The sequence below is a fragment of the Cottoperca gobio genome, chromosome 4 (assembly GCF_900634415.1).
Source record: "Cottoperca gobio chromosome 4, fCotGob3.1, whole genome shotgun sequence".
Taxonomy (NCBI): Eukaryota; Metazoa; Chordata; class Actinopteri; order Perciformes; family Bovichtidae; genus Cottoperca; species Cottoperca gobio.
The window spans coordinates 24827128-24836866 of record NC_041358.1 but is presented as its reverse complement, the minus strand read 5'-3'; the positions used below and the strand labels follow the sequence as shown (position 1 = coordinate 24836866).

Here is a 9739-nt window from a genome sequence, read left to right as displayed (position 1 = left end):
CAGTGGTTGAGTTGTGTCTGTGGATCACACTGTGTGTCTTGCTGTGTTTGTGGACAGCAGTTGTGTGATGTTGAGTAAACAGGGCTCTCGCCTTCGCCAGAAGCTGTTGGGTCAGATGGCGAGCGATGGGCAACATGTCAGAAAGGAGCTGTTTGCTCTGCCGCAGCCGGCTTTCCTCAGATAACAAATTCATTATGTTTGCAAGCCGTGTACCTTTCTTACATAGCCTGACATGTACGAGCTAGTGTGTTATTTATGGCGTTGTTTTCCGTGCATGCTACACAAAGAGTCGCGTTAACTTTGTCTTTGAAGCTTTATTTACAACACGTATAAATGCCACAAACACGTATTGATGTCTGCAGTAACAACATGACACACACTTATTAATTTGTTCTTGAAAATCCATCTCGACACGACACACACACACACACACTCATTGCAGCATTAAAAAATAATAATAATAATTAGAACAGTTATGTTAAAGTGTGTGGAAAAAAAACTGTGGCTGATTATTTAGCAGGCTTACACAGGAGCAGCTTTCGTGACTCAGAGAAGCTTGGCTGGACATCTTCTTTCCAAACGTAGGTTGACGAGAGCTAACCGCAGTCGATCCGCGTGAATGCAGGATTATTTGTCTTGACTGCATGAATACACAACAAGAAGTACACAAACAGGCAACTTGGATTAAGGTATCATCTCCTGTTCCTGTTTCTCTTCTGGCAAAGTCATGTACATCCTGTTTCACTGAGCAATACACATTCAACGACATACTGGAACACACACCGAACAAGCTACAATCAGAGAGGTTTAGCACGACGCACTTCATTTATCTTCTGTCTGTAGTCTCTTTTAAAAAGAATTAAGAAACCGGGCTGCAGAAGAAGAAAGTCCACGTTATGTTGAGGAAGTGTTCTGAGCGGGCAGCATCTGTGTGGGAGTGCTCGCCTTGGGGTCAGAGGTCAAGGTGCCGTTATCGCCAGTGACACCCTGGTCAGACATCTCTGACACGTGCAGCTCGCCGGCTCCACCCTGGCAGCCAGGCGGAGCGGTGTCGCCCCCGTGGCTGGAGCTGGACTTGTGAGAGGAGGTGGGGGAGTTGGTGGGGCTGAGCTGAACGGCCGTGGTGTCCTGCAGCGTGTGCTCGCTCGTCTCCATCTCAAACGCTGCCGTCCCCATTCGCATCAGCCCCCACTTCTCACCTCCTTTAGCCTTGCGAGCCATGTGGGCCGGGGGCCTCCTGCTCACCACACAGCACGCCGCGAAGAAGGCCAGGGCTATTAACAGAAGGAGAGGCCCGATGATGATGGGGGGGTTGCTAGTAGGGATTAAGGTGCGAAAGGCGAACGCTCCCACCAGGGTGATGTTGATGCCAGCCAGCATGATGCACAGTCCGCAGGCGCAGCACAGGGCCGGGGAGGGCAGGCTCTGGTGCGGCAGGGCGCGCTGCTTGGGGACCTTCTTGGGAGCACATGGTCTGGAGGTTTTTTCAGGTAGCACCATGTCTCATGGAGAACTCTGAGAGATCCAGAGAAGCTGAAGATCAGATCACTGAACTCATCACCTCAGAGAGAGATGATGATGAGGAGGAGGCTGAAAAGAGCAAATGTGAGATGTTTTAGAGATGAATTAATGTTCAAAAAACCTTAAATGCTACAAAATAATGCTCCATAAATGACTAAGTGACTATAATTACTCCGTTACACCCACTGAGAAAGGCGCTCGCACACAAACAGCAACGCATAAAACATGTAACGCATGTGGCAACACGACTAAAAGTGCATCTATTGGGATTATAACACAAAACATAAGCAACACTCAAATTACAAAAGCACATTCTCCAAACTGCTGCCAGAGGTGCACACACACACACACACACACACACACACACACACACACAACCTGAAAACAACCACACAGCAACATCTGCTCTCACTGTCACTTACCTTGGATCAGTCCCATAAACCTCTGTGATGTGTTGACGTCTCTCGTCCGTCCATCACGCTGTGCAGGAGTCTCGGAGTTGGAGGAGATCTCTCCCTTCAGCAGGTGAACAGCAGAGTGAGCTGCTGCTCACACACCATCACAGGTTATAATGCACACGGACCACTGGGGGCGCTACAGGGCTCTGAAACAAACCGTCCTATCAAATCAGTGGCAAAAGGGATTTGAGTAAATCTACATCTGATATATTCAGGAATCTTTGAGCAAACACACAGGGGGGGGGGGGGGGGTGTTCAATGTTGCTGCTGCTTCTTTAAATCCATTATTAAAATATGGTAAAAGTACATTTTGTTCTTGATCTTTTAAACATTCAAGTTATCTGGATACACACACACACACACACACTTCTCCTCTGCTGCGTCCATCATGGTTCATCCCCCCCCCCTCTCATCCTCTCAGCATTCAAAACAAAACGCACTGAAAGCTTTAAACCACATTTGCTCCGTACACCTGAATGAGATCTTGCATTAACTCAGCAACACAGTCGAGTAGTTTACACTTTTTTTTATTTTATTGAGAACACAGTGAGAATATGCTCCACAGAGAGATTTATGCAGAAGACCTTTGACAAATTTCAATGGGACTCCATAATTGCACGCCAATTACTGGATCTCATTTGATGCCATTACATGTTGATGAGGGAAAACAAACAAGTCCTTTAATGATTCATAATGGGAGGGAGGGAGAGGGCTTTAATATAGCAAGTGGGTGTTTAATGTGTACGAGCAAATCTCTGCCAATTCCTGCCTGCCAAAGGACCTTTGTTGCTATAGGGATGGGGTGTCCATGGCAACAATGTTGAATCAGGGGACGTGTCGTTTAGCGGGTAATACATAAAGTTAATAGGGCGGGGGGGCGGGGGATACAGGGGTGATACACTGCCACTGAGAACCCCATTCAAACATAGATGAGTTACATAATGAGAAACAAAGTAACAGCTTAAAGGCTCAAAAGTAAATATCAGAAACTCGATGGACTCAAAACCCTTAAAGTCTCATCGTGTTCGTCCAGTCACAGAACCAACAACGATACACAAACACCTCAAAATAAATCCCTTTAAATCCTCCATCTCACTACTACGTGCAAGTCTAATCAGCTACGCACGACTAAAACAAGTGGAAATCTCACAATTTAATGAATTAAAAACACTCTGCGATGTTAAATCAATAAGACGATGAGGGATGGCGTTACGTTGGTACAGTACAAAGAGCCTGAGGTCACGTTGGACTCCAATGAAAAGCTGTTAAAACCCTTTAAAAAGATAAATATTACTGTAAGTGCCGATTTCACATTGTTAGACCAAACTGCTTATTTAAGATATAATACTTTCCCTTTGGGATAAACTACATAAGTGACTTGTTTTAAAGTACATCAGTGCTACAGGTAGTTTGTGTTGAAGTGGAAGCTAGAAATGATAAGAGAACAAAAAGCGCTATTTAGTTCGAAGGCTCTTCTCTAACTTCAACATCCATTCACGTGACTGCACCTTCTGTAAGTCCTGCGTCCAGAGATGGACAGTCTCCTCTAAGTGTCAATTCTTCCTCATTTAAACCACATACTTCATCATTTAAACCACATACATCAAATCTATGCACATTCTATCTAACCCAAACACTGACATGCTTGAAAACAAACAAAAAAAAAAGCTTCCATGAACGATAACTCATCTCTTTCCTCCAGTGACTGAGAAGCATTTACATAACATATTAACCAATTCAGTTTGACAACGATAAAAATAAAAATCTATCTAATATTGCATTAGGACAGACACAGCTGCGAGTGTGTAATGCTGTGTTGATATGTACCGATTAGATATTTAAATACAAACTGCTGGTATTAAGCTGCTGTAGTGGGCTCGTCGTGAATGTTTTTCATCCTTTAATAGAAAATAAATAACTCTGTTAAGACTGTGGATGTAAACCCAAAGCTATTCTCAAAATGAAAACGCAGGCAGCTTAAAACGTTTCCGGGGACAAATCTCAAGAGTTTCAACTGTTTTCAATTAGGAGGTTGCAGCCGGCGATTAACTGTCCCCACGGTGCTCAAACTCTGTCTGGGTGAGGAGATTACTGGCCATGAGAAAGAGCTTCAACACCGAGAACAGTTAGTCTCGTCTGACACTGTGTGGTTGATGCTACAAGGCTCCCGGTGAAAACACACGCCCCACACACACACACACACACACACAACAAATCAGTCAGGAAACACGACGAGGGGACTTGTACTGGTCCTTCAGGCTGTGAGGTCGTCCGCTGCCGGTGCGAAGTCGCTGGAGCGCACAGCGTTGGACTGCGCCCGTCTGCGGGCCAGTCTGGAGTTGGAAGGAGGAGAAAGCCTCATGGAGCAAACGACGACTCCGACATCCTCCTGCTGCTCGTCGTGCTGGGATAGCTGCCGGTTAAAGGCGATGGCTTCTGCTGCAAACTGAGTCAGGTCTTTGGTGCTGCTGTTCCTGGAAGAAGAGAGGAGACAGAAGAGGATCCGTGAGTCACACTCACACACACACACACACACACACACTCTACTGTCCTATCAATAAATCTACTGCTTTAATTTGAGTTTACTTCCGCTGTAGAGCATTTTAAAATACTACAATTGTGTTTAAAGCTGCATAAATACATTTGACTTGACTTTGGAAGCTTCGTGTCTTACCTCTGTAGAACATGAGGAGTTGTAAGCCCTCTCTCTGGAGCGTTCTGCAATACAAGAAAACAGAATAACTGGCTTGAAATAAATAAGAAGATAAATATGGCAGAGTGATACAGTACAGGTGTTATATTACACAGATGTTATGATACTCACCCCCTGCACCCAAGGGTGTTTGAGGACCTGAGCAGCACTAAGGCGCAGAGTTGCATCCTGAACCAACAGCTTGGAGATGAGATCCTTGGCCCCCGCTGTGATGTGATCCCAGTCCTTGGCTGGAAATTCATACTTGCCCTGCTGGATGCTCTCAAACAGGTGACTCTGAGGAGAGGAGAGGAGAAGACACAACATCCTGTAAAACTGATCAGCTGTTGCTGCTTTTGTTACGCATGTGTGGTGACGCATTAGAGTGCCTGTATGGGTGTTGTGACTAAATGCTTCTAAAAAGAGATTAAACATTAAAAAATAATTCATATCCAGAACTACAGATGCGGTCACATCTGAATCAAGATGAACAGTCACACACACACACACACACACACTTTCTGTTCCTAATGGTTCAAAGAATACACTTATATACACTTTTTTTTTATTTATATATATTTTTTTTATTATTATATATATATATATATATATATATATATATATATATATATATTTATATATATATATATATATATATATATATATATATATATATATAATATAATATATAATATATATAAATATAAAACTAATCTAAGGAGGCACATGTACTTTGATAACTGTTGAGCAACAGACTCCAACTGTAGCACGCAAACATTATTTATAGCGGATACACTATCTCGTTAATATGCATACTATGTCACTGCAACCCGTGCACATCACAAGTTCCCAGAGTCCACGGTGACATCTTAAAATGTCTTGTTTGGTCTGACCGACAATCCAAAACCAACAGATATTCAGTTTCCCATCATTAAACAAAAAGGGCACCAGTATAATCAGAAGTGCTTGTCGTAAACCCCTCCCCCACCACATCTTTCGATGCCTTTCATTTTTTCCGACACGGGCAATCCGTCGTTCCAGCTCCTACTGTAAACCCTGTAGGTAGGGAACACTTCTGGGAGTGTCAGGTGAGCTGGACAGTGAGCGAGCGCAGAGGATAAACATACCTGGCAGGTTCTGCAGGTTTCACCCCGGTCCCAGCCACAGTCGGTGCCACAATGTCCTGTGAAGGGGGGGCTGCCGCTCAGCAGGATGTACAGGATGACCCCGAGACTCCAAAGGTCACAGCGTTTGTCGTAGAAGGAGGCCTCATCAGTGAACACCTCCACTACTTCTGGAGCCATGTACTCTGCTGAGCCACACTAAGAGAGGGCAAGAATAAAAAACACACACAGGGAGAGTCACGTAACTGTCCATTAGACTGGTTCAGTGTGTGTGTGTGTGTGTGTGTGTGTGTGTGTGTGTGTGTGTTTTATGTTTTTAAAACTGTTACCGGTGTGGTGAGCTCTGGAGTCGTTATGGGCGTACAGGCGCTGCTGAGCTTCACTCCACTTCCCAAGTCAAAATCACAGATCTTTACTGGGGACACCTGAGTGAAAAAAGATGGAGGACATAACATTACTGTTACACTCGATGCCTCTAACAACAACTAATGCCTTTCTAAAAGCTTCCTGAGCTTTAAACGCCACTTACCCAATCAGTGTATTCACAAAGGATGTTCTCCAGTTTAAGGTCTCTGTGGGCAATGCCTGGAGAAAAGCACATTGTCACCGTGATGAAATGAAAACATTCATTTGCAGCTATTCTCTTTGGACTTCCATAAGATAGACGTTTAACGTTGACCTACCTTTAGTGTGTAGGAAGTCAAGAGCTTGGGCAATGTCCCGGACCACCTTACTGGCCTCCAGCTCATCAAAGTACTTCCGGTTCTGGATGTGTGTAAGAATGGAGCCTGAAAGGGAAGAGAAGTGTTTATAGTGACGATCACAAATCATCTGATGAAGCGAAGCGTGTGCAGATGGTGTAAGCGTTTCATCTATACGTACCGCCACGCAGCTTTTCAAATACCAAGTAAAAGCAGGTGCTGTCTTCAAAGAACTGGATCAATTCCAAAATGTTGCTGCATGAAGATATTTCACGATGATTACAATCCGTTTTATTCTGCGTTGGTTTTTAATTGAGTTTAAAAATGTATCAATGCACTCACTTGTTTCCTTGACACTGGTAGAGAGTCTCCACTTCTCGAAAGACTCGGCTGCGACTGTGCCCGGCACTCTTCTCTACGATCTTTGTCAAACAAAACAGAACGCAACAGAACATATTAAACTTATGAAAGGTCTAAGTGTTTATGATTTACTTCATACTCTGTCCTACCACATCATGCACTATAGCATATTTCTATGTTACTATATTACTATATTACTACAGAGAAAGAAGAAGTATCATTACTAAACCGCAGTACAGACTCGCTGCTATTAATCTATCATGTAACTCTTGTATAGCTTCTATACTAGTCTCTTACACTAGTTGTATATACATCTTATTTTTTATTCATTTATTCTTATTTGTAACTCTATTTATCTGTGCTTATGTCTGTCTTTGTGCTGCTACAACACCTCAATAAATTGTGTGATTTCCTTCAAGTGAACCAGAGATTTAATCCACAACTCTGTGTCTCGGTTGTCAATCTGTTACAACACAAGCCAAATTTAGCCAAAGGTGTTACTTAACACAATAAGGCGCAGGACAACTTAAAAAATGGAGAAACAGCATCCAACAAACGGTCTCAACATTTCCTTAAACATAATGAGAAAATATCTTTGCTCACCTTCACAGCGAACTCCTGCCCATTCTGCAGATTTATGCATCCTTGAACTTTAGCATAAGCCCCCTGACCAAGCACCTCGTCTGTGAGTTTGTAGAGATCTGAAGAGAAAGTGACACATGAAACTGCAGCAGGTGTTTGTGTCATCTTCTGATTTATGTCGTCTCACAATAACATCAGCTTCTTTACCATCAAAAGTGCCCGTGGAGCTGTCTGTCGCTCGGGTTCTTTTCTTCTTCTTTCTTTTAGCTGCATCTGGGATATTCACTGGCTGGCTTTTCTCAATTTCTGTAGCGAAACAAAAGAACCCATGTGCAAGCAAATTAGTTTAAAAAAACAGTAGAGACTTTGCCAGCGTGTTACTGTATGCAGTACGTTTCAGTAGCTCCAGAGCTGTTCTGAATCAAAGAGCTGTTGTACCTGCTGGGCCCTGGGAAAGATGCTGTCTCTCCTCTGAAACGACCCCGTTCTCCTGAGTTCCCCCACAGCTCTGCCCCACTTGGCCCACAGCCAGGGAGTTACCCTGTAATACAGAGAAGGAGGCCAAATGAGAGAGGGGAAGAGAGGGAGGGGGGGAAGTGTGAGAGGTGCCCGAGAGAGTTCAGGCGGTGCTACAGTAGGGAAGGCACGAGAAAGGAATACATAATTCACTCACTTTGTTCTCAGTGTTAAATTGTGAAAAATCTAACTTTCTAAAACACTCAGTCTAAAAAAGGCTAATACACTGATAAGGAATTATTTTGCTAAACATTATCTACAGTAATTATACAGACGCATTACTACTGTCACAACCTATCTGATCTTATCTCCCTGTCAAAACAGTGGCCTGTTGAAAATCCAGGAAGCTCTATGAAAGGCATTACCTCACTCTGGATATTACCAGAAGCATTATTTACACAACCAGTAACAGTGCATGACTCATGGAAAACAATGAAGCTTCTACATTTCTGTACAGATAAGCTTGGTATTCACTTCCTTACAGGTTTGATCGTCACTAAACATCATGTTTCAGGAGGTTGAATCTTTAGGAATCACCAGTATTAATAGTTCAGATCTTCTTACCTGGAGAGAGTGCTGGAAGGTTTGCAACTCTGTCATCATGCTGTGCCTCACCATATCTGCCAACTGAGAGTACATTACAAATACTAGAGTTAGTCTGGAACAGCCTTCATCAGCAGACACACAAACATACTGTACACGTTGACAAGACATTAACAACACATTGGTGGGAAGAAAAATCAAACAGTTTCCTCTTTCTGATCAATTTAGTTTGGAGGTTATTGAGCGCCAACGTTACAGTAGGTAGGTTTAGTCTTCGTACTTATGTTAGAGACGTTAGCTTTTGGCTAGAACATCCAGCTTTATAACAGCTCAAAGTAATATGCTAAGATGTTTCACTTACTGTTGATGTCCGGATGAAACTCGGTAACGTTAGTTAGCTAGTGTGTGACGAAAGCCACATCTTTAACCTACTGAACACTGTTGTTAACACACATCTAGGCACCCTTACGAAGAGGGGACAACGTGTTAAAGGTTAACCATAACATTACGAAAGCTAGGGTTAGTGGCTGTTTGTATAAGCAGATGTTATTGTCGTTAGCCCCAGCTAGCTAGCATTTACCCTAAAATAGCTTTTCCTACCGATTAACGTCCATTCACTCGTTTGTATTTACGGTCAGGTCACGTTAAAACAAAAACAATAAATGCAAAAAAAGCCTTCTAACCTGAACTCTTTGTCCAAACCAGCCGAATCCCGTCTGTCAAAGCCTCTCACAGCTGATGTAAGCATCCATTGCTAGCTGAAATCCATCAGTGATAGAGTCAGTGACGCGCAGGCGGGAAGACACTACCAGACGTTTGCTCCGCCCCTTTCTGCAAACACTCTTCTCCCATTGGTCGAAAATACGGCGACCGTTATCACGTCACTTCGCTTTATTCCCCGCCACACCCCAATCCACGTAGTGGGGATTTTGTGTGTGATGACGACATTCATTTACAGGTTTGACAGGACAGAAGGACGGCTCATGCCACATACCAACAATGTTTCATCATTATTATTATTCATAGTTTAACCTTGTCTTCATTTATCTGGTAAAATATGACTTTGTCTTCATTTATCTGGTAAAATATGACTTTGTCTTCATTTATCTGGTAAAATATGACTTTGTCTTCATTGGTTTTGGCCTGAGACGGCATCTATGTAAGACTAAACCTTTAAAGCAAATATATGATTAAGTATTAATTTTCCAATGCTTTGTATACATTTTTGTTGTGCATTGCAAA

At 43.1% G+C, this 9739-nt stretch overlaps 2 protein-coding genes across 3 annotated transcripts; both read right to left on the bottom strand.

The window, feature by feature from the left end:
* Window positions 1–305: 305 nt before the first annotated feature.
* LOC115007247 (transmembrane protein 275-like) lies at window positions 306–2204 on the bottom strand. The gene is made up of 2 exons (XM_029430026.1): window positions 1944–2204; window positions 306–1590 (listed from the first exon to the last, which is right to left on the bottom strand). Exon 2 carries the CDS (start codon window positions 1498–1500, stop codon window positions 895–897), a length of 606 nt encoding a protein of 201 aa, XP_029285886.1. The 5' UTR covers window positions 1501–1590; window positions 1944–2204; the 3' UTR covers window positions 306–894.
* A 286-nt stretch (window positions 2205–2490) lies between these two features.
* Window positions 2491–9324, bottom strand: mknk1 (MAPK interacting serine/threonine kinase 1). 2 transcript variants are annotated; one of them, XM_029429693.1, is made up of 14 exons: window positions 9181–9324; window positions 8519–8581; window positions 7877–7979; window positions 7646–7744; window positions 7460–7557; window positions 6839–6918; window positions 6678–6751; window positions 6479–6583; window positions 6325–6380; window positions 6125–6220; window positions 5799–5993; window positions 4804–4968; window positions 4654–4721; window positions 2491–4453 (listed from the first exon to the last, which is right to left on the bottom strand). In XM_029429693.1, exons 2-14 carry the CDS (start codon window positions 8570–8572, stop codon window positions 4234–4236), a joined length of 1413 nt encoding a protein of 470 aa, XP_029285553.1. In that variant the 5' UTR covers window positions 8573–8581; window positions 9181–9324; the 3' UTR covers window positions 2491–4233. The 2 variants fall into 2 exon arrangements, with proteins under 2 accessions (XP_029285553.1, XP_029285554.1); XM_029429694.1 differs by having other exon boundaries at window positions 4654–4697; window positions 9181–9322.
* Window positions 9325–9739: the final 415 nt, after the last annotated feature.